This window comes from Sphaerulina musiva, assembly GCF_000320565.1.
Source record: "Sphaerulina musiva SO2202 unplaced genomic scaffold SEPMUscaffold_7, whole genome shotgun sequence".
In the NCBI taxonomy this organism is placed as follows: domain Eukaryota; kingdom Fungi; phylum Ascomycota; class Dothideomycetes; order Mycosphaerellales; family Mycosphaerellaceae; genus Sphaerulina; species Sphaerulina musiva.
In genome coordinates, this window is record NW_016017389.1 from 259,024 (window position 1) to 282,796 (window position 23,773).

At 52.3% G+C, this 23,773-nt stretch overlaps 6 protein-coding genes across 6 annotated transcripts; 3 read left to right on the forward strand and 3 right to left on the reverse strand.

Annotated features, from left to right (window-relative positions):
• Nucleotides 1–5,058: 5,058 nt before the first annotated feature.
• On the forward strand, nucleotides 5,059–6,371 carry SEPMUDRAFT_157186 (Di-copper centre-containing protein; the record flags this gene model as incomplete). The annotated part of the gene is made up of 3 exons (XM_016907723.1): nucleotides 5,059–5,243; nucleotides 5,374–5,613; nucleotides 5,732–6,371. The coding sequence occupies 3 exons, from the start codon at nucleotides 5,059–5,061 to the stop codon at nucleotides 6,369–6,371; spliced, it is 1,065 nt and encodes a 354-aa protein (XP_016759177.1).
• An 83-nt stretch (nucleotides 6,372–6,454) lies between these two features.
• Nucleotides 6,455–12,451, reverse strand: SEPMUDRAFT_88251 (phosphatidylinositol 3 and 4-kinase). The gene is made up of 2 exons (XM_016910468.1): nucleotides 6,679–12,451; nucleotides 6,455–6,584 (listed from the first exon to the last, which is right to left on the reverse strand). Exons 1-2 carry the CDS (start codon nucleotides 12,275–12,277, stop codon nucleotides 6,565–6,567), a joined length of 5,619 nt encoding a protein of 1,872 aa, XP_016759178.1. The 5' UTR covers nucleotides 12,278–12,451; the 3' UTR covers nucleotides 6,455–6,564.
• A 1,775-nt stretch (nucleotides 12,452–14,226) lies between these two features.
• On the reverse strand, nucleotides 14,227–17,465 carry SEPMUDRAFT_150082 (FAD/NAD(P)-binding domain-containing protein). Its single transcript, XM_016905954.1, has 3 exons — nucleotides 15,460–17,465; nucleotides 14,630–15,399; nucleotides 14,227–14,566 (listed from the first exon to the last, which is right to left on the reverse strand). The coding sequence occupies exons 1-2, from the start codon at nucleotides 17,218–17,220 to the stop codon at nucleotides 15,283–15,285; spliced, it is 1,878 nt and encodes a 625-aa protein (XP_016759179.1). The 5' UTR covers nucleotides 17,221–17,465; the 3' UTR covers nucleotides 14,227–14,566; nucleotides 14,630–15,282.
• SEPMUDRAFT_47242 (cytochrome c oxidase assembly protein COX16, mitochondrial) lies at nucleotides 14,303–14,710 on the forward strand (the record flags this gene model as incomplete). The annotated part of the gene is made up of 2 exons (XM_016909028.1): nucleotides 14,303–14,566; nucleotides 14,630–14,710. 2 exons carry the CDS (start codon nucleotides 14,303–14,305, stop codon nucleotides 14,708–14,710), a joined length of 345 nt encoding a protein of 114 aa, XP_016759180.1.
• A 1,642-nt stretch (nucleotides 17,466–19,107) lies between the features above and the next one.
• On the reverse strand, nucleotides 19,108–20,969 carry SEPMUDRAFT_126665 (cochaperone Pam16). Its single transcript, XM_016902091.1, has 4 exons — nucleotides 20,625–20,969; nucleotides 20,535–20,575; nucleotides 20,461–20,485; nucleotides 19,108–20,408 (listed from the first exon to the last, which is right to left on the reverse strand). Exons 1-4 carry the CDS (start codon nucleotides 20,652–20,654, stop codon nucleotides 20,091–20,093), a joined length of 414 nt encoding a protein of 137 aa, XP_016759181.1. The 5' UTR covers nucleotides 20,655–20,969; the 3' UTR covers nucleotides 19,108–20,090.
• A 184-nt stretch (nucleotides 20,970–21,153) lies between these two features.
• On the forward strand, nucleotides 21,154–22,726 carry SEPMUDRAFT_150089 (uncharacterized protein). Its single transcript, XM_016905955.1, has 2 exons — nucleotides 21,154–21,783; nucleotides 21,880–22,726. Exons 1-2 carry the CDS (start codon nucleotides 21,359–21,361, stop codon nucleotides 22,175–22,177), a joined length of 723 nt encoding a protein of 240 aa, XP_016759182.1. The 5' UTR covers nucleotides 21,154–21,358; the 3' UTR covers nucleotides 22,178–22,726.
• The last annotated feature ends 1,047 nt before the right edge of the window (nucleotides 22,727–23,773 follow it).

Genomic DNA, 23,773 nt, shown 5'->3' on the forward strand with positions numbered 1-23,773 from the left:
CCAACAGCAATGACTTCTACCCCGCTGGTATGCCCATGTTCCCCGACGAGTTCGACACCAACAACGATGACTACGAGGATGATCGCGACTACTCTCCTGTTCGTGGAATTGATGACGAAGACGATGAGGAAGAATGGCCACCTCGACGTGACTACGATATTCCTCGTATTCCGTCGCCACTCTTGGCTCAACTGGCTGGTCCTCCAGAACGAGACGACGACAGTGCTTCGGCCTCTCGCTCTCCTTCTCGTTCTCCCTCTCGGTCTCCCTCTCGCTCGCCCTCTCGCTCCCGCTCCCGCTCCCGCTCTTTCTCTCGGTCACGATCAGCGTCGCCTGAGGGTGATGATATGGTCAGAGCCGCTGCCCAAGCTGCAGAACAAGGCCGTCGGGAACACACACGCTCACCTTCACCCACTCACCGCGAGCTCACTCGCCTTGGTGAAGTTGCTGCTGCAGATGTCTTCGAAAATGAACAGTCTCCATTGGTCCCAATTCCGTCTGCTGTCGCACGTGAGGCAGACCGTGCTGCTCGCCACAATTCTTACCAATATGACGACTCGCGTCTGCAATCTCCTGCTGGTAACGCTACAGGCATGCGATCTCCTGATGTGGTGAACCCGGATCCAATCCATCCCGACATGCTACGCAACGAGCTCAACAGGCAATTCAACGATGGAACCGATATGCCCGATACCAATTCCCCACGACCGTACAGCGCACAGATTGCGGCGTTGAGCGCTGATGGCTCGGTGGAGCCCTCCTCTGCCCGTCTCCAACAGGCACTGAGTAATGCAAGCCCTGATATCGGTGTCGGGGACGTTCCCAGCCATCAAGATTCGCCTGACCCATATGGCGCTGAACTCGCATACATGAACACCTCTGACTCTCGCTCCATCTCTCGTTCGGTGTCTCGTTCGGTGTCTCGCCCTGCATCTGCTCGCGTGCATGACAGGCAGTGGCAGACCATGAGCCCGCAGTACGAACAGGACACACCCGAGAATGAGACAGGTATGCCCAACTGGGGTGCCACCAACTGGGACGAGCTTCCTCAGTCACCACCATTGCCAGTCGTGAGCCCAGGACTAGACGACAACAACGACAGCACGCCTACAACTCCTGGTGAAGACCAATCTCCACCTAGAAGTCCCGTTCGAAGTACTTCGGTATCGCCCGTGCAGTCACCAGGCCAGGGAGTACCTCTCTCGCACACCGACTCGTTCGACAATGGCTATATTCAAGAGAGCCGTACGCCTGGCTCGGACTTTGTACCTACGCGTCCAGTGTCGCAGCTCGACCTTCCTACTTTGTCAGATATGACTTCCGACAGTCCTGCTGTTTGGGCCGCGCCCGACCAGTCGGTGCCAGATTCCGCAGTGAGTGTGGCAGACCGCCAACCCACTGAACCGAGCTCAGCAGTCAGTGTGGGATACCGCCAATCCACCGAGCCTAGCTCAGCAGTCGCTATCTCCAGCCCAGAGATGCCACGCCGCAGCTTTGAGCCTGTCGTTGACACCACCGATGAAGATACACGATCAGCTTCACGCAGGGTGGCGACCGAGACGACCCCAGGTGAAAACCAAGCTGCGTTGCAATCTCTCTGGTCGCGCGCAGAGTCACGACAGTCGTCGCGGATGCCCATGTCTCGAAACACTTCCCGTGCACCATCGTTCGAAGAGCCGTCAAACGAAGACACTCCACCTAATCGTGAAGCTAACACCGAGTCTTGGTACAACCCGACTGTCAGACCTCGTCTGCCATCTCCTTCGCCTACAGAAGAAACAGCACCTGAGCAGTCGCAACCATCCACTGTGGAGCCTGCGAAGGCCGAAAATGCCGACCCCTACGTCGACTCCCTCGTACAGTCGGAGCAGCCAGCTCGCTCGCCATCGCCCGATCCAAAGCGTGCTCTGTCTCCCACAGGCGAACCATCTTTCGAGAGCATGCAATCGCAGACGGAGATTCCTACAGCCGACCCTGTCGCAGATGCGTTCATGTCGCAAGCCGAGAGTGAAGCTGAGCCGGACATGGCTGATAGTGCCACAAGCCCAGCAGCTGAAGCACCAGTCATGTCTGAAATGGGAACGAGTCCAATGGCAGAGAAGCCAGCCATGGTCGAGATGGCCACGAGTCCAATGGAAGATAACCCACACATGTCCCGGTCTCTGGTCGCGTCTCCTCGCAACGAGCCAGCCACGCCTGCTGCAGATGCACCCAGCCCAGCCGAGGAGAAGCCAGCTATGGTTGAAATGGCCACGAGCCCCATGGTCGAGAATCCCAGGATGTCGAAGGCTGCTACGGACAAGCCTGACGGTGAGCCGTCGACGACAGCGGAGGCTGCACAGGACCCCATTGCAGACGCCCTCCTCTCCCAGGTACCAGCGGGAGAGCAGCATGAAGACGTCGACACGAATGGCTTTGTGGGTGCTGCAGTCAAAGTGCCTCCTACTCAACTGGCAAAGAAGACGGCTCCTGATGCAGAGTACGACCCTTATAGGTACTCTGGTGACGACGAAGCGCAGGCCGAGAACAAGTCTGATGCTAAGCAAGTGGACGAGAAGACGCTTGGCAACCTCGTTGGCATGTCCAAGCCTACTCCCGTACTTGCTACTCCCAAAGCAGAGTCTCTCTCGACGCGGCCTGCATCGACGTACTACTCGGCAGCGCAAACTCCCAACACGTCACGTTCCTCACACAGCCGCGCAACTTCGCCAAGTGAGTCCGGATTCCAGACCGGTCTGCAAACGCCAGTGGAAGACGAATCACCTTCTGCACAAACACCCACTGCAGAATCACCACTTCGCACCGTCTCCCAGCTGAACCTGCCCACCATCAGCGCCGTGACTGCCGAGCGCAAAGAAAAGTCCACAGCCCCCACCCCCAAAGTCGCCAACGTCGAAGTCCTATCCCCCGTCTCATCACCCAATAAATCCGGCCGATCAGACTCCCACGACTCCAAACACGGCTCCCTCCTCTCAGACATGTCCAGCCCCTCGACCGCCAGCCGCGACAGCCAAAGCCACGAAGAAGACGAATCCGGGCCCAAAACGCCCGACGAAGAAACTTCTGCATCCCCTTTTACGCCCGGATTGAAGGAGCTGTTTGCTGCAGAAACTCCTCGCGTCTCGGGTGAAATGAATACGAGTGCCGCGGGAGAGAAACTTCGTCGTCCTCCTCCGCCTGCTCGTACGGCTTCTCAGCTCGCTTATGCTGATGAGGATTGACTAGCTGTTCGTGCGGCTGTGCGTAGTCCTAGGCCTTATCGGACGAGGTCACCGCATTTTCCATTTTTTGAGGAGGAGGAAGAGAAGAAATAGGTAGTTACGAAGAAGAGGAGGAGGAGGATATTTTAATTTCTATGTATCAGCAGCAGCAGCCAGCAGCAGCTTTTAACTTTTTTTGTACGATTTTGTTTTCTATATTCCGAGCAGCAGAGAAAGAAGAAGATTGTCTGCCCCCCTGCTCTGCTCTGCTCTGCTCTGCTACGATGATTGAACGACGATAGCTTTAGCCCCAACATCCTACTCCCCCTAAGAGTCTGAGTGATTCTTTAAAGTCGGATAGATATTATTGTATGAACAGTTTCCTTTTTTCTCCTCTACTACAATCTTGTATACTTGTATTCATCTCAATTCTTTGTTGCTCTGCTTAGGTTGCTTTCAAGTATATGTATGTACCTTATGCTTGATTTGGTTGGCTTCATCCTTCTTAACACGACATGTAGTAGGTTACCTACCTTAGGTTAGGTAGTACCTGTACCTTCGAGGTGAAACAGTGTAAGGTAAGATCACTCCCACACTCAACCTCCCTTCCCGGAACAAAACAATCAACCTCCCTTCCCGGAACAAAACAAAAACAAACACAAGTGAAAAGAAGTTGGGTAAGAACGAAACGAACGAATCGAAACGAATCGAATCGACCAGAAACCAGAAACAAAAAAAGACGGGACTTACCAATTCTCGCGATTCTACTTTACATGCTAGGTACATGTACCTTACACAAAAACGATTTTTATCTCTCTCGCGCTGTCTCACGCACGCACGCACGCACGCATAACGCACAAGTCAAATCAAAGACAGCGACCATCCATCCATCCATTCTTCCTTGACTACATCACACAGAAAGGTATACCTCCCCGCCACGAAAGGGAATTTCGGGCACGGAATTCACGGCCGGGCAACCAGTCAGAGAGAGAGAGAAATATATTCATTTTGTCTCGGCCATATCACCGAGTACGACTTCATCTCACCTCAGCACGCCTCATATCAGCACGCCGCCGCCGCCGCCGACGACGAGAACGACGAGAACGACGACGGCTATCCAACCAACTATATTGCGCCGCATCCGACCCGATCCAGTTCTCTCATCCATCCATTCAACTGAAAGGTATGTGACAAGCTGGTAACAGTTAGTCAATCAATCAGTCAGTCAGCAAAACCGAGCTGTAGCTTTCCGCGTGACTCCGAGAGAAACCGAGAGACAGAGGAAAAGTCACAGAGAGACAGAAGAGAGAAAGAGGGCGTCACACTCAGCCAGCCAGCCGTGCAGCTAAAGAGGTACGCAAAGATTATTGCCCTTTTTGCCGTTTTGTTGCACAACGACCTCCTAGGTGGTATCTACTGGCCACGGTTCAGAGAGTCTTGTGCGTCATTGCTATACAGCTAGAAGACGGGATTTTTTGTGTTTGGTTTTATGTTTCGTGGCTGCTGACGAGATGGGTTGTACACATAGGTCATACAGAGTTCTGTGATTGGACTGGAATTCGGTGGGTGAGCTCGGGGCTTGAAGAGGGGGTGGGAGGAGCCTTTTCTTTTTTACTCTCTGTTTCTCTTTGCTCTTTGGGGAGGTGTGGATTTGTGCGTGTGTGTGCGTGGTTGAGGGAGGAAGAGGGCAACTTTTTTTGGTGATTTCTTTTTTCGAGGAACACAGCCACTCGTTCGTTTGCTCTTTTTTTTTCCTTTTTCCCTCTTTTCCCTCGGGAGAGGTGTCTTCTCTTGAGAAAGAGAGATTATTCTCTCTATTCGTCCTCCGAAAGGACACGAGGAGTCCAAAGGCAACATCATGTTTGCCGCAGCGGGAGCAGCAGCAGCAGCACTAAGCCTACATCGCATTTTGCTTGTGGCGAATTTGGTGTTGGGATTTGCTGCTGCCTCTGTTTCTGCTTCTGCCTCTCCTTCGACACGGTATCTCAAAAGACAGTACGAACCTGCAACAACTTGTCAGTCACCAGTACAGAGACGATCTTGGTACGAGCAGCAGCAGCACTAGCAGCAGCCGCAATAGCTAGAAGAAGTTTTTGAAAGAGAGAGAGAGAGCGAGAGAGAGAGCAGAGTGCAAAAGAAACAAAAATCAAACTAACTACTTTTTTCAAAACAGGACGGCGTTGAGTAACCGAGAAAAGCTTTCATACCTCAATGCGGTGAAATGTCTACAAGAGACAGCGCCAGGCTACGGAATTCATGGTGCACGATCCGTATGGGAAGAACTGCAATGGACACATATCAAAAGCAAGAATTGGATCCATGGTGTCGCGGCGTTTTTGCCGTGGCATCGATATTACCTGCGAGCGCATGAGATGATGTTGTCGCAGCATTGCAATTATACTCTTGGCGTACCGTGAGTGCACCGGGTCCCCAAAGAAGAAGCAGGCAGGCAGGAGTAGTATGGAGGGGATGAGGGTCTTTGTTTTCAGTGAATCGATGTCGCTGACCTTTTTCCTTTTTCTTTGTGACAGGTACTGGGAAATGTCTTTGGACGTGGAAAATCTCGCAGGAGCAGAAGTATGGGATCCGCGATATGGATTTGGCGGTGATGGGCACGGTGAGAACAACTGCGTGATGGACGGTCCCTTCGCCAACCTCACCTTGACCTTCAACGACGATGGGATGCCGGCGACTCCGGAATGTCTTAGAAGGAAATTCAACTCCACCCAGTTCGCGCGTGCGGCACAGAGTGAGATTGATATCTGCTTGCGGAATCGGAACTGGGCAGGCGCCAGTGGCTGTTATGAGAATTGGCTTCACATTGCAGGACACGAGGGTGTCGGACAGGTCATGGCCGATGCCCTGCTGGCCCCGGGGGATCCCATCTTCTTTCTGCATCATGCGAACATCGACCGGTTGTGGTATCAGTGGACATCGTCAGGGCCGCCTGAACGTCTGATGGAAATGGGGAGACCGAATACACCGAGTGAGGAATTCAACGCAGCCAATAGGTGGGCTACGCCCGGACCCGAGTGGACGGACTATAGTGGTGATGATGGGCCGGAGACGACGCTGAATCATGTCTTGTGGGTGGCAGATATGGTGCCGAATGTGACGATTGGAGATGTCATGGACTTGCGCTCGCCTGTTTCGTGCGCCGAGTATGTCTGAAGAGAAGGGAAGGGAAGGGAAGGGAAATGAGACAGAGAAAGTGGGTGGGCGTGTGAGGCATAACAGAGACAAAGCTTTTATGGGGGAGTGAATTTTTAGTACCTACATAATGCATAATCATTATCATTGTCGTCGTCGTGAAATATGTTCCATGCAGCTTGGATCTCACACGAGAGAGTGAGGGAGGGTGTATCTACAGAAATGAACACCAGCCTGTCCAAGTCGAACAATGTTAGTTTAGCATGGGGTCTTGGTCCGAGAAAGCTGCGGGCAAAAAAAAGGGGGTGACTGTTGGACAGCAACTTACCAATATACATGCTCGCCAACAAAAAGTGACTAGTCGCCTGTTGAATCAGAGCATCCACATAGCCTTCCACACTCAACGGCACCGTCTCTCCGAGCAAAAGCCCCTTCAATTTCGTCTTGACACTCTCCAAAATCTCCGCCGGAGTATCCGGTACACCAGGCGTATTTCTCCTCTTTTTCCCGACAAAATCCGCCGTGGGATCGTATACAAACGTCTCCAAGACGGTCATGAGGGTATCGCGTTCCTGGCGCAAGAGACCGAGGGTCAATTCGGAGGATTTGCGAAAGGGGCCTTCGTAGCCATAGGGACCCATGGCGTCGACCATGTTGTGAGTGAGGCGAAAGGGGACACGTTCGGGTTTTTCAAAAGTGAGACCTTTGTCGAAGAGGCAGTTGAAGTCGACGTGGAAGACTCCGCCGGTGTCTTCCATCAGGAGGATGTTTTCGCCGTGCCGGTCGCCGAGGCCGAGAATGTGGCCGACAATGGACATGACGGCGGCGGATCGCGCGTAGCGGAGACGAGCGTGGAACCAGATTTCAGGCTCTGGGTAGGTTTCGGTGAACCATTCGTGGAGAACGGGCTCGAATTGGGAGAGTACTTCTTCGGTGAAGATGTGCGCGTTTTCTTCCGATGCCGAGGCGATTTCGAGGCTTTTGCGGATCTCGTTGTAGTTGGGTCGGATGCCTTTGCCGTTGTACGCGCTGAGCAGGATGTCGCGCATGGGCTTGATGCCTTCGACCCATTCGATGGAGCCGGATTCTTCGCTCAAGGGTGTGACTGCATATGTTTTGATAAACAGACGACGCTTGCTGCTTTCCGTATTGCGCTTCAGAGCACGATTGATGATACCGTTGAATTCCATCAGACGTTGATCTTTGCGCAAATCATCCTTGGGCTTGCACAAGAGTCCATACAGCTTGCCATCGGAGCCACGAACCGTGATTTTTCTGGGTCGCTGTAGTGAGTTGAGGACCAGCACATCGTCTTGAAAGGCTTGGATGGTGATCTTGTCTTGCGTAAACGCTTTGTGCCGTCGAATCGAGTCACTGTTGGATGCTGCGGGAGCAGATGCGGTCAACGTGGACTCCACAGGCACCACCAGATTGCTGGGGGCCAGGTTGAGCTTGAATGCCAGATTCTTGGACAAGCTGACATGGACCGCTCGAGCCTCAATGGGCTGTTCGCAAGCAAGAAGCAGTCCATCGCAAAGCCTCTGGCTGTGCACGATGAGCGTTTTGAGGTCTACGTGTGATGCATCATGTTTGGGCTGAGTCTTCTGCTCTCTGAGCTTCAGCAAGACTTCCTTGCCACGCTCTATCCGTAACTTGTCGGTCGCTTTGGGCACTGCAAGCATACTCCAGAGTGCCTGACTTGGGTGTGTGGATATAATCCGGACGAGAATGTTGCACAGATGGTGCCACACGTCAGGATGTGGATGAGTGATTCGCGAAATCAGCTGAGGAAGCGCGTGGTAGAAGACGTATGGAGGGACGCGCTCGAAGTATTTCTGCAATTGCCTGTTGCACGCTTGCAGCGATTTCTTACGCTTCTGGAAGATGGCATCGTCCTCTCCGCGAGCTGCCTTCAGCGAGTCCATGCCGAGCTGCAACCACAGAGTGAGAACTCGCGGGATAGTCTCATGCCAGTACTTGTTCCCGAACGGTATGGAGCGTAAAGAGTTATCAATGACCAACTTGGTCAGCTCACCAGACAAGTACGTTGCGATTTGTTTCTCTCGAGGCAGCGATTTCTGCACATCCAGCAATTTGCTATAGTGCTTGCCCAGATAGTAGTGCCCTTTCTCCCATCGCTGATGGCGGCGAGCGGCCAATTGATAGCGGTCCGTCATGTCCTTGGTCTGGCTCTGTCCAGAAGCATCGAGCCATTTGGCGAGAAGGAGCAGTGCCTTGCCCAATAGCGGACTCTGCTTGTGGCCGTTGATCTCGCTCATGCTATTCGTCGTGGCGCTGACTGCATCAGGCACGCTCGAATCGGGATCTTCGACTTCCAATACGCCAGAGTCAATGGCCGCTTCTAGCGCTCGTATAGCTTGTCTTTGGTGGCCCTCGACCCATAACAATCTTGCCTCTTCCACCTTCGCCCCACGCTCGTGGTATTCGTAGGCCTTGAGGACGGCATTGTAGGCGCTGGTGATGTTCTTCGATTGTCGAGCCAGTCTGGCCGTGGTGAGCCACGATGCGCCTGAGTACCTTTCTTTGAATGATTCTGGCAGAAGTCGCATCACAGCACGACGAGCACCAAGAATATACTGCTTATCCTGCACATATGCTCCGACAGCGAGCAGGCGCTTGTCAAATGTTTTCATCAAGCGCGAAGCGTCAGAAGGCTGGACTGCGAAAAGTGCTTCTAACTCATAAAGCACATGCAGCTTCATCAGATCTGCATGGCATGTTTGCAGTGAGCCAGTGCTAGCCATGGAAAGACCTTCTACGATGGAAGTGCGGCTGTTCCTAATATGGTCCTGCAAGGAGACTGCAGAGTCTTCTGCGGCATAGAGTAGAGCCTGGCCGATGCCCAGGTTGAAATCTACCTTGGTTTCTTCGGGACGAATGAGCAGTCGTCGCTTGAGGCCATCGAAGTCCTCTGTCATCCAACATGCCTCGACTGCCAACGGCAAATGTGCCTGTATTGCTGCGGGCATATTATCATGACTTTGACCAGGATCGAGGAAGCTGTTGGCGTAACGAAGAAGGGTGGCATACTGTCCCGTCTCCCTCTGGCATAGCAAAATTTGGTGCTGGATATCAACGTCTGCGGGATCTTCTGCCAGCTGAAGCTCGTACCATGCCTGAGCAGCAGTCCAACGTCCTGCTTTGGCATGGTTTATGGTCTGTTGCTGTTCCGAAACTAGAGACAAATGAGCGGCAATGCCCTCGAGCCCGTCGGGCTCTTCGATCTGCGTGTAGATGTCCTGTAATCGATCATACATGTGCTCGTGATATTTCGTCATCTTTTGGGTCGGAATGAGATCTCGCTCCTGTCGTATGTATTGCTCCCAGTGAAAGAGTGCACGAGCATACGATCGGCATTCTATCGCCTGGTTCGCAATGATCTCCGCGGGTATAGAGGCCAGGAAATTCTCTACTGTCTCCATTTGACCAATGTCACGGGCCTCGTCAAATTCGCTGGGCGACATCCCCGTCTTGTAAGCTGCACTACGGATCTCGTTGAACGCTTTGCGCTTCTCGCGCAGCCAAGTCGATGTGTAGTCGAGGACCGAGAAGATGCTCTCACTGCAAAGCCGGATATTCTCCTTTTGAGCGGCATGGTCTGAATTTGCCTGCAATGTAGCCATGAATTCATCTGTGAGATTTTTAATTTCGGTAGTAGTGCCTCCAATGACCACATTGAGCACCGCGTACGGGAAGAGAAAGCGAGCAATCGCTAGATCCTGCGCACGAATGATACGTACAAACAGCATAAAGATTGCTTTTGCATTGTCGCCTTTTGCTCTAATCAACAGGTCGATGGTGATGGACCTCAGCCAAAAACTGTGAGAAGCGTCGGGGGAGAAGCCAGGATAGATCCGATCTGGTGGATTCACGGGGTTGTTACTGGTAACCACGTATCTGGAACTCAAAAAGGGCGTAAGAGCTGTACGGATATGCTCAGGCATGGCATACCATTTGGCGGCAGCTTCTGGGGCCTGGGATGCGCGAGGTCGCAATTCTGCAATTTGAGGGAACTCGCAAAACCTGAGTAGCTCCTGCATGGTGAATGCGAGGAAACCTTGGTCCTTGGGGTTCGTAACAGAATTGAACGATTTGACCAGGACGTCTTGCAGTAATGCGACAATCCAATCAATTACCTCACCTGCGTTCTCGAAATTGGACAAGACAAGAATATGACCCTTCCTCCGCGTCGCCTCGACTCGATTGGGATCGAGGCAGCCAATGATGCCAAGCGCCTTACCACAAAATTCTGCAGCTTCTGGCTTCGTACTGGAGTACTTGACTGTAACATCGAGGAGAGCACAAAGTAACTCTGAAAGTACCGGCGAGGGCAGCTCGCTTGCAGCCGTTTCGTGTATGAATGTCTGGCGAGAGATTAAGAACGGAACCAGCTCCTCGAGTGACTGGAGCACGACTGTATCGCTGTCGTCTTTCAGCCGTCTCGTGAATGCTTTGCAGAAGGTCTCGACGTCTTCTTGCGATCTGACCCGGTCGAATTCGGCGGCGAATTTCGACAGAAGCGGTATGCCCTGCAGTGATGGGAGCGTCATTTTATTTTCTTGCAACAGCGTGTTGTGCGTTTTGACAAGCTGACTGAGCATCTCGTGCGTCTTTTGCTGCGTATCGAGTGTGAGATGTGACCAGTGCCGCGTGATGAGGACAAAGGTTTCATTGACAATCGACATGACATCGTCTTCGTCCAGTAATGGGATTAGGGTCAGCCACGTGCCAAACGCGAGTTCACATAGCGCTGGCTGCTCGAGACCTGACTGTAAACATCCACGGATCTGTGGCAGCGCGGCAGAAAGTTGACCTTTCGCAATGACGAGCATGTCCGCCAGGCCTTTCAAGCAGCGTATCTTCTCCGTTGTGGATTCTGCTCCTGTGCCACATTCCAGCGTAAGGGAGAATAACGTCAATATACCAAGAATTTTATCTTCGAAGAAAGTGCTCACGGCTTTCGAAGCCTTCCCATGCACTTTGCGCTGGCCAGGTAGCCTCTCGGCGATGGTGGCAAACGTTTGGAACGCCTGATACGCTCTGGACTTTCTGTCCGGACTTTGTTCACCACTGAGCTTGAGCATTTCGCACGCCACCAGAACTGGATTCACCTGGGCCACCAAGGTTACTACATCTGTATTTCGCAACTCTGGCGCAACCTCAGTGAGACACGAATAGGCGAAATCTTCGGCTTCATGTGAAGACTGCGAGAGCAGAAAAGCCAGAATGGCAGCCAAGTTCGTGCTAGGCTGCATGCATATGTCCTCGATGGTGGCGCCGTTGCCTCGTGCGTTTGCAATTCTTTGTAAGACGTCCTTTCTCTTGGTCAAGACCAGGAATGGCAGTATCTCACGCTGCGTCAGCAGGAGGAAGCTATTGATGTCCATGCTCAACAAGTCGCTAAGCTGTTGTGCCTTTTGTGGTTTATTGTGTAGCTCCTGTACTACTGCGACGGCGATAGAGCGCCAGAACGGCTGGAAGAGCTCCTTGGGCAAAAGGCCTTTGTATGTCGCAATGGATTCCAGTTCAGAGAACGCCAAAGCACAGACATAGGCATTACCATGGCCGAGGTATTCAACCAACTGAAGCAATGCTAGGTTGAGCTCTTTCTCGCCGCACGAGATCGCGACCTGACCCCATGCTGTGACCAGTGTTTCCTGTTCACTGGCAACGTCGCGAGTGGACGCACTCCGAAGGTGCTCCAGTACGACTTGTCTATTTGGGAATCTCAAGGACTCTGGCAGACTATCTCGAAGGAGGCATGACACGGTCTGTGCAGCAGCCGTCCTCAGCTCACGCACTGAGCTTCGAAGCGAGTTGAGACAGTGTTGCGCAAAGCGACTTGTTCTGACATCGACATATGTCGCATCATCTGATCGTTCAATGCAGGCTCTCATGGCTAACATGGCCAGCACTCTTTGTCTCTTATCTTCATGGGGCTCGCCAACCTCCAGAAGCCGTGAGATTGTGAGTAGCGTGATGTTCAGCTCATACTCTGCTAGTTCAGCCAGGGATTGCCATGCAGCGCATTGAGCTTCCTGTTGGAGCGTTGCGTAAACCGAAACCACCACATCAGGCAGAACGGCAAGATCTTCGCCATCGACGCCGGTCAGCAGCGAAGACGTGCGTCTAATCACGTCCGCCTTCCGCGACTCCGCTTTGTCTACGGATACCTTTCGTCTTTTACGGAGTCTCGGTCGCCTCCCATTACATGTCTTGGCAGTGCTGAGCTGTTGAAAATTGGCATGCAACTCGTTGTCAGTCATTGCATCACCTGCTTGGAGCCGTTCTTGAAATGTAGCAATGTGTTCGGGAGCACGGCCCTCTGGATCCACACGAGACAGCCATATCGCGATTGCAATCTTCAGGTCTTCATGTAATGATTGCCAGACTTCTTCCGACATGACTCCTGGCATGGCATTCATGATCGTATCCTTGACGGCCTCGAACTGCGTGCTCAGAAGAGTAGTCAGGCGTGCAGCTAACGTCTTCTGTATAGCGGTCGACGGTGGCGCTCTTGCACAATCGCCCAAGAAAGCGGATATCAAAAGCGAATGGTACGGCAGGTTGAGTAATTGCTGCACAGCTGCCTCCCATAATGCTAGTTTTGCCAGTGGTGCCTTGAGAGGATATGCCAGGCGCTGCAGGCGCAAACATGTCTCTTGTCTCCACATGGCATCAAGAGCCGAAAGCTGACACAGCTCTAGGGCGATGAAATATGCGCGTCCTGCCTCTGTGACAACAGCCGTGCTCCCTGGAGGTAATGCAATACTGTCTTCTGATCGTGGCCAGAAGCTGGCAAGACCTCGTGCAGGAGGTAGGCTGAGATTGAGTATTGTACGATGAGCGGGTAGCGCCTCCAAGGCAAACAGTACTTCTGTGAAAGAAATGAGCTAGAATTCACTTACCTTGCGGATGCACGACATACCGTCTACACATTGCTGCAACACTTCGGAGAGGGCGCGAGCATGTTGCCATAAGTGTATGGAAGTATCTAAAGACTGCAACGAGCAGAGCAAAAGACGCCGTACAGCCAGCTGCTCGCACTTGGGTCTGCCACACAGAGCGATCAAAGTAGCAAGTATACTCAAGATGAGTTTCGGGCCATCAGGGGAGGTTTGAGCAAGCAGAACGTCTGGCTGTCGCTTGATGGTAGACTCGATGACGGCAACGCTGTCCATTGCCTGTGGAAGGAGTACATCCCAATCGGCGAAGGGATTGTCCAGTGTGAGTGGGACGAGGCCAGCCTGGATGACCACGTTCACTAGCTGAGCGTTCACGCCCACATCTGTCTCCGGGGCTGCAGCATTGCTGTGCAGGATCTCGTGGAGGAGGTCTCGAAAGCTGGCGACCTCCTCCTGGTGCTGGCTTGTCGGCTGTCTGGTCTGATTCTGCACAAGTTGGGCCGCCAGCGTGGACGGCGGTGGAGGATCAGTGTGGAGGTGGTTCCCGTTGCTGGTGGCATGCTGTCGGCGAGCCATAGTGAGGCTCTTTCTATCCTGGTCAGGTCATTTCGCATCGAGTATGTGCCGGGGCATTCCTCGCTTCTAGAACAATTCTGTCTCGAGACTGTCAGATGGGGCAGTCCAGGTACGAATCGACAGAGGCAGCATGAGGACAGGAAGTGGGTGAAGATGCGGTATATGTAGTCCGGAGGAAGGCAGTGCGGTACAAAGTGCAGTCGGAGTTGTGGCGTTGGTGCCCCGACGCGTCGCGTCAAACAGAGGGAGAGGGACGTGCGTCGCGACCCGCCAAGAGATGTTGTGGAGTTCGGACGGCCCGACCCTTCTTTCCATCGTCTATCATGACCCGACAGCTCCGGCCCGAACAGACAGACACACGAGCCGTACCTCTAGAAGCACAGCACAGTCCAGGTCCGTCCAGAACAGTTCAGTGCAATAGCACACCGATACAGCTGCAAATCGACCATCATGGCCGTCTTCCCCTCTCGCAAGTTCCGCTCGTCCAACGACTCATCCTTCGCCGCCCGCTACCGCGTCCTCCTCGCCCGACATCCCTTCGCGCTCTTCGGCCTGCCCTTCATCACCACCATGCTGCTCGGCTCCTTCTTCCTCACGCCCGCCACCGCCCTGCGCTACGAACGCCATGACCGCAAGGTGCGACAGCTGACAAAGGACGAGGAGTTGGGCATTGGCAAGGACAAGAGGCGGATTGATCTGGCAGAGGAATATTATGTATCTTCACTCTCCCACCATCTATACTGTACATACAGCGCACGTGACTGATATGCTATACAGAAACTCGCAGCGAAGGACCTGGATAATTGGGAGCAGAAGCGCGTCAAGCGGCTGCCTGGCGAGCACGATGGAGTCTTTTGAGGAGCCATCTGATGTGGCTGAGACGAAGACACAGGAGTCCCATCATCGCAACGCGGCTCAGATCCACCAGCTGCTATCGATATGGCCGTCTGGTCATGGCGTCAGGCACTCGTGCGCCCAAGTCTACTGCTATAGACATTCCCGGGCCCTTCATCAGCGGACGTTCCGGGCTCACTTCTCTCGTGTAAGCGAGGACAACATCGGGAGGATACAGTAATTTGCAATGGCCGACAGAAGTCCCTCGATGTGTTTCAGGCTGGAAAGACCTTACTACATTTCATACATGGTGCGGTCAGGCATCCGTACAAGGTCTTCAGCATTTGCCCGGTGCCGACGAGCCGTAGAAACACACACGTGGTGAGAGAGGTGTGCACGAGAACAGCCTCGTGTCACCTCCATATATGGTAGCAACTTGAAACGATATTTCATGCATTTCCAGATGGCAGAGGCTGGGAGAGGAGAAGAGAAGAGACTGCGCTTCACTCCACCTCGGCCGTCTGTCATCAATTCTAGACATCTATCCGACGAAAACTAGAACCACAACCATCAATTACAAAACCTCGGGTGCACATCTACAAAGACTTCTCACTCGCAACAATCTGCATGGCAAGAAACCTGGAGTAGATCCGACACAAGGCTAGAGCACCTCCCAAGAACCACAGCTTCGGGTGGCCGCAAGGACGCCACATCTGTTTGAAGATCAGTTAGCGACGGGCTCAAATGGATGGTGAAGGTGGACAAGATCATACCGCATTCACTTCGCCCTCTTCATCCAGATCCCAGACATCCTTACATCGATCTGCAACCTTGTCACCCAGCGTCTTACGCGCAGTGGTCCGCATATTGTCGTATCCTGTGGCCAGCACGACGATGTCTGCTTCGAGCTCCCTGCCATCCGCCAAAACAAGAGACCGCTCTGTAAAGCCTTTGATACCATCAGGACTCTGCACGACCTTGATCTTGCCATTGACGATGAGCTGGGAGCAGCCCACATCGATGTAGTATCCTCCACCACGGGTGATGTACTTGCGATGCATGCCGCTATTGTCATGTCCGAAGTCGACCTTGAATCCCGCCTTGGTCAAACCTTCAATATTCTCCTTTTCGACGCTCTTGATCTTCTCCGTCAGACCTGCACTGAGCACGAATTGAACGGGGATCGGCAAACTCTGCCAAGCAATGTCTGCGTCTTCCGTCGGAGGTCCGTGGTCATCATACATGCCCGCATGAACCATCTCCAGGCCTTTGCTTGCTTGGATCACATACGTGCCTCTGCGTTGCAGCATCGTGACTGAAGCTCCATTCTCGCAGTAATTCTGCGCCATATCGTGGCCGCTATTCCCGGTGCCCACCACCACGACCTTCTTCCCCGCGACATTCTCCTGCGTAGTGGCATCTTTGTGCTGGCTACCGTGATACACCACACCTTTAAAGGTATCTTGACCGGGAAACGTGGGAATTCTCGGTTCTCCCGCATGTCCAGAACACATGACCACATGCCTTGGTCTCAATGTCCTCACCGTCCCGTCGCCTCTCACGACATCAACCACCCACTCCTGCGCATCTTCCACAAACTCGGCTTTGCCAATCGTCGATTGCAACCAAACATTCAATTCCATGGCACTCGCATAAATCTCAAACCAATCCGCCAACTTATCCTTGGCGGTGAACAAGGGCCAGTTTGCCGGAAACGGCATAAACGCCATGTGGGTAAACTGCACCGGATCATGCGTCACTAGAGTGCGATATCTCTTCCTCCAATTATCTCCAATCCTCTCGTTCCGATCGATAATCAGCGCACTCACTCCCATGGCCCCCAGCCTCGCTCCCAGATTCAAACCTGACTGACCCGCTCCGATGATCAGAACAGTAGGTTGTTCGTCCAAAAACTGCACTTGTCGTTCTCGACGTTCCAACCAATTCCCTTCAATCACACCACCCTTGAGCGAATTTGTGCCGCCGTGGGGCCTCAACGGACCAATGTGCTCGGGATACGCATCCAGCGTCTGCAATGCGGTATAAATCATATGAGCTTTCCACACATGGGTCGTGGGACAACACGCCAGCCGAATCATGCCTTTCCCCGTGCCGACATCATTCGCAAACGTAACCATGAATTCCACCCATTCCAAATCCGGCAGCGGCTCGATTTTGTGCGGCACGAATTTCCCCTCGGGCACAATCTGGAAATTGTGCAAATGTGCTTTGCGAATATGGTGCGGGAAGAGCTCGTTGGTGATTTTGGACAGGCCCTGACAGGTGCGGAAATCCCAAGTCAGAGCGAGTTGGTCGCGCCACCAGCCTTCTTCGTGGATGACGGAGGGCAGTTGCGAGGTGGAGTTGGAGGCGAGGATGGCGGAGAAGGCGGTCAGCCATTGGGAGGCAATGGCTTGAGGAGATTCGGGGGCTTGGTTGGGTGAGGTTGTTGCTTCTGTGGATTTTGCGAATCGGGGAAGAGTGATGTCGTGAGGATGAGGGATGGTGGTCCCGGGTTGCATGACGGTCGTCATGGTTGTTGCGTCTTCTTCGAGAACTCTACGGTGCTGTGCAAGAAACAAAGTGGTTTGGTAGATCTAGATGGGGTTCAAATGGTTGGTGGTGTACATGTGATAGCACAGGACAAGGCGAAATCGTGACAATGAAAGCAGAATGAGGATGAAGAGCAAGAGGGAGGGAGGGAAACACGATATATCTAGTCAATTGGCCCTTTTTCTAAAAAAGAAAATGGGCTGACAGTGAGGTGACCACTTTGCACAAAAACACAAAAAGTCTACGGGAATTCGATTTTTATTATTTGTTTGCTCCCTCCCTCCCTCCCTCCCTCTCTTGCTATTAGCGGAACGCAACAAATCAGGTATGCCGAAACAAACAAACAAAGCTCTCTGACCAGGGGTGAGATGTTGTGAACCCGGCTGTGTTCCAACCAGGGGGTGCAGGAGGGGAGGAGGAGGAGGAGGAGGAGGAGGGGAGCTTCCATACCCGTATCTCACACCCCCACCCCACCTTTTCTTACTTAGTTGTATATGCCGAACATGGAATCCTACCTAGCTGGACCTACACATTCGGCACTTCAATTCTTTCGGCTGCTTTGTTTCTTCTTCTTACACGGACGGGATGGACGGGATTGTATCCCGCTGGAGGAGTGAAGAATTTTGAATAGGTACAACTTTTTTGGTTCTCTCTAGCCTATATATTCTTGAAGTATGAAAGGATTTTGGTTACGATGGATGATGGATTGTATCTACCTAGTATCTCGATATACCAATTTACATGTACCTACCTACCTGCACGTTTAATAGACCTAGTATGTAAACAAGGAATAATCTCGAAAAGTCCAACGGACCAAGGTAGCTACCTGTAGCTATAAACACATATACAGAGAGGGAGGGAGAGAGCATTTACACTACTAACAAGAACGTACCTTATGTATGTACACATCATTCATAAGCTGTTAGTACCTCCCCCTTAGGTAGGGAGCCCTACGTTAAATCGCTTCCTTGGGAAGAAAGTTTAAGTACCTACCTGAGTATAAAAAGATCAGGTATTGAGAAAAATCGTACGTCGGAAAAGGTTTCGGTGTGATACGTACCGAGGAGGCGAGAGAGAGGGAGAGACTTTCTCGTCGTTGGGTATAGGGATACAAATATGATGATGTTGGGAAGAGTTTTATTGGAACAAGGGGAGGTTCTCTCTCCTCTCCTTCTTGCCTATACGAGGAGTTTTTTATATAGGAGAATATATCTGAAAGTACATATATAAGAAGCGCGTATGTTTAGCTCAGGTAGGAGTATGTAGCTTCCTGTCAGCTCCACCCCCCATGCCCATCTTTCTGCCTCAGGCCTTTCAACTCTTTACTCCGCTCTACTGCCAAGCCCGGCTGGTCTCGGTTCCCTTACCTCCTAGCACACAAAGATCTGCCGGCATTGAAGTTATTCACTTGCGAGAGGGCAAACTGCCCCGCTACGACACGCAACGCCACGCCACGCCCAGCGCAGTGGGCAAAGGGCATATCCACCAGTGCCGCTCCCGGTAGAAGGTGGCAATCATAGCACAGCATAGCACCTTGCTATCAGTGCTGCCGAAAATTACAATAATTATGGATCAGAGTCAAGCCCCAACACAGTTTGGCTAATGGCTGCAGCTGCTCTCGATGGAGGTAGTTCTAACTAACCGTTTTCTGCTGTGTAGCGCAGAAAGGTGATGAACGTTTAGTTAGGATCACGGTATGACTTGACTGGTCTGTACCTGCACTGTGCATGGTCAACAATATGTCCCAATGACCACCGATGTTGTCTGTGTCGATCCACGACTCTGACTTGCGTGGGCAATCCCCCTTTGTTCAATGAACTTTACGATCCAGCCGAATGTGGTGCAGAGGAGATTTCAACAAGAAGAGGCTCTGAACATGTCTTGTGATATGAAATGTGCATCTGGTCGAGAGGTCCATGCCGAACTTGCCAACTACACGCCGCCAAGCGAATGGGTCGGGTTGCTAATTGGATGGTATCAATCGTAAGACTCATAACAAATAGATGTGTAACACCTCGGTTTTGGGTGTTTCCCTCTTTTCAGCCTGCAGCATATTGATAGTCGGCAGTACGTGCCCCAGTTGAGGGTGTTTCCAGAGTGGCTGTGATGATCTATTCCATGATCGCGGCCAACCAGATAGGTAAGATATCATCGAGGTGTGGTGAGAATGTATCCGATTCATCAGAAGCAGAGCTCTGGTCGCAGCAGCCGTCTTTGAAGTCGCCAAACATCGATAGGAGCAAGATCTGATTGCTGGAAGGGTCAGTGCCAGGCTCAGTGTCAGTGATAGTGTCGGGTGGTTGTTGTCGTGGCATCTCGTTTGCAATATCGCGCCTTGCACTGTTGGACAGGATTGGACCCTCCTTTCCGCCATTCTTTCCTCAACTTCACCTCAAATACCTGCACACATTCGCCATCTGATCGCTGAGCTCCGGTGTTTCTGTCATGTGGTTGCAACTTTGTACATTCCGATGGTATAATACACGGCACTCTCATTAGCCAATGGAGGTCTGAGCATTTGCAATGATCTGGCGAAGGCATCGTAGTCACGTTGCCGCCGCAGCAAGACCACCGTATGAGCGGAGAAGTATGGTTCCACCCAGTCTTTCCTTCCCCTTTCTTTTCCTTCCCTTTCCACTACCCTCTCTCGCCATGCTGTTCTCTTCCGCGAATGCAAATGCCAAAATATCCCAGAACGCCTCGCTATGCCATCAATCCATATCTATCGTGGGTATCTCTTCACAGCTCAGCTACTCGGTGGCTCTGACGGCGGTGGCGTGTCTGCACTTTGCGCTCTCAGCCTCTGCGACTGTAACCACATCCGTCAGCGCTGATCAACGTACGTACCCCTCTAGTCTCGATATATCCTCGGTTGCCAACCTCGTCGCAGCTCCTCTTCACGCTCTGCCGCCTCTTGCGCTTCACGTACCTCCAGCTCTAACCGCTCTCTTGCTCGTAGGATTTTGCTTTGCAGATAGAATGAACCGCCCTTTTTAGGATCATTGATGTCGAAGAGTCGCTTGAAATTATCGTGGACTTTGGTCAAATCCGCCTGCCCCTGCTTCGGAGGTGGCACGTTCAGTATGCGGCATGCTTCGTCGAGGGTGAGGCCGGCGGAGGATAGTGTGTTCGATGCCGTGGGGTTGCCTTGCATGGCTTGCTGGTACTTCTACGTCGACATTAGAAGATGCTGATGGACCTTGGGAAGGAGTCTCTCATACTTGCGACGCCGAAGCCTGCTTATATCTGTCTTCTGTTAGTGTCGTCGCCTCCAGCATCAAGCTTCTAGACATACGCCTCTCCAAACGCTCGCCCAAAGACTCGCGCGCCAGTGACCTGAGAACATCAGCGTGAATCCCTGCGTGCCGTCCTGGTGATCACGTACAAGCACCTGCGTCACAATGCGATGCGCCATGGCGGAAGAAATGAATGACAACGAACTGAACTGGCGGGAAAGAAAGATGTCGGCGACTTCGAATGTCGAAACATATCTCGGGAGTGCCGCCGCCCGCATGCCTCACTACAGGCCTGAGGCACACATTGACTCCGACAGGTATCCGACTTTTCCGAAAGGATCTTGACTTCGCCTCCACAGCCTCTGCTTCCATCCTTCGTGTTGGCTGTGCATCATCTATCATCATCATCATCGAGCCCTGAGTCTACCTCTTAATAGGTACCTCCTAATGGCAGCTCCTTTTTTTGTTGTCGTGTCGAAGTATCTCCTCTGCTTCCATCCCTTGTACCGGGTGTACATTGTTGAACGCCGAGTTTAAGGGCAGCTCTCATTTTAATCGTCGCCGAGTCTGAGGGGGAGCCCTGACTCGGCGTCTATTGAAGATGCGTAAAAGGGATCAAAGGATTGAAAGGATTGGCGTACACGCTGCTACCGTAGTACTCCTCTAGGAACCATTCTTGTTTAGGAAACATGCCTCTCCAATGCATCGATCAACCCTTCCACTGCCTCTTCCTCCACTCACTGCCCTGTGCCGGGTGATACACACATCCTTCGCTCCAGGGTTCTAGTCTGGAAAAACACGTACATATTGCCCCTCTGGTCGCATTTATGGCTTTCCCTGTAGACCTCAGCGTGACTGATGATTGTCGGAAGCTCATACCATCATGTTCAGAACATTCGTATCACTACAATCTTCTCCAGAAGAGTGCATGTCTGGTGCACTCCGCACTCGTACAAGATCCACCTCTATTGGCATCGAAGAACCGCTAGCCACACATCACATCCTCAGCAATCCAAAAAACGTCCACGTACTAGAAATTCAACAAAAAGGCCGAACGGCGCTATGGTGCCAAACCAGCAGACCAATGATCGGAAGTCCCATCCTGATCCTCACCACTCCCAAAGTCGACGGTGAAGCAATCGTAGCAGCAGCCAAGCTCAAACCCAGCACCGGCAGCTGTAAAGTCATGCTAGGCGACCCCAGCAGAATCAAACAAACTTGGACGCCCATCAATAGCTCTTCTTCTTCAACCTCCTCCTCCGAGCTTCTCTCCTTCACTTATGAAGGTCACAAGTATATCTGGCGAAAGTTCGTACCGACCCTAACCCCCCCTTTCCCCCACACGAAGAAAAAAAAAGAAGGAAGCTGATAGATGAACTCCATTGACATTCCACCCCAAACCAGGAGACCACTCATCGAACCCACCAACGACGAAGACGACGACATGCAGCAAAACGACATCGAACTCGTGACCTCCAGCGACCGCGAGACGGTACTGGCAGCATATCTCCCTTTACGAAAAGCCGTCAGTCTGGAGCAAATCGGTCGGCTGGACTACATGGTAGATCTGGGTCCTAAGCTGGAGTTGATGTGTTTGGCGATGGTGTTGGCGGCGCATCAGATGGCGGTGATGATGGGAGGGAAGAAGAGGAGGTCGGCGATGAGGTTTCAGATGATGCGGTTGGGAGATGGCGTGAGTTGAAGGTTGGTGTGTGTGCTGAAAATGGTGCTGATGTGTTGTATTTGATTCTTTGTGGATATGTAATATGTGTGTATATACTTACCTTGCTTGCTTGCTTTCTTGCTGCGTGCTTCTTGAACCGCCCGCGAGCACTCTTCAGGAATCCTCGTCAGTGTATGACGGGGTTGTAACCATTCGTCGATGGACCTGGAAGAAATCTATCACAACGGAGGCATTGCATCACGACAGACTTCCTGGCTTGTCTTCCAACGTTCGTATCTCTAGTTCGACATTCACTCTCTGTGAAGAACAGGTCGATCTTTCTGGGATCCGAAGTCGCTCTTCTAGCCAATCACGTCGATGAGCGATAATCTCGTCTCTGAGATGTATGATTCCGGCGTCGGTCGTCTGGGATATCAGGTCACGAAGACGCGGCACGGATGCAATTACCTGCGAGCGTCGTTCCATTCGAAATGCGGCGATTATCTTCTGGAGTGTCGGGTACTTACTGGAGGTTGAACCAACGTTGTCTCGATAACCATAAGAGCTGAGCTTAGGCGTGGAGGGTAACCCCGGTCGGCTGGGGGGTGATGAAGTCGCCGTCTGTGGGTACTAGAGGGACAGGCGTTTCGGAGGAGGCCCGGGGAGACGACTCGAGAAGAGGTCCGCCGCTCTGAGGACTCTCATCGACATCAGGTGTACACCCAGGTGAAGATAGACCAATGTTACGCTAGAACAGCCGCTCTTCTCTCTCGACCCTCGTTTGGATGCGTATGGCAATCAACCAACCACGGTGCAACCCGTTTGGCTGATCATGCTCACATCTTCGCTGTTGTCTGCTAGGGCGAGCTTATGGCGCCACGAATCACGTCTTTGACCCGATGGAGCAAGTAAGTCGCGATCATACCACCAACCGGACATCTGGAAAGTTTGTAAGTCATCAGATGACTTACGTCGCGAGAGATGCATTCTATTCGGCGACTGGTGCGCTTTTCCGGCCCAACCCTACATTTACCAACTAAAAAGAAGTTCGTCATGAGACGATATCAAAGCGAGTTCCGCTCCAGTGAAAACACGAATGGAATTAGACCTAGAACACACTCTTCCTGCATACAAATTCATCAGCCTTTCGAGTGCTACAGCTCCTCGCATCATCTTCTGCAGCGTCGTTAGCCAATGAGAAAAACAGTTTTGTGAGAATTGTGCCATACCGGAAGCAAAAGAGGTTTTCTTGGGGTTCCTTAGCCTCTATAACATACGAATTGGAAGCTCAGGCAGAATATATTGTCGTCACGATGGTCGACCGCTTCCTCGAAATCTGCAGGATTTCCATGGGAGCGAGCATATATGTTTTGGCGCCTCCGAGAGATGAAAATTTTATGCTTTCCAATATCATTCAAGTCGCATAGCCTCCCTGGAACATAAGACTCCAGAATCGCATGTGGCTCTCTCAACGACACTGGAAGTTCTTGGTCGGGTAATGCGGCGGAGGTTGAGCAAGAATACCGAAAAGTATGTCGATGAGGTAGGTAATCAGTGTCAGGGAACTAACCTACCTCCTATCGCGCTAGAGAATTAAGTGGGGATGCCAAGAAATATATACCTTATCTGTCAATC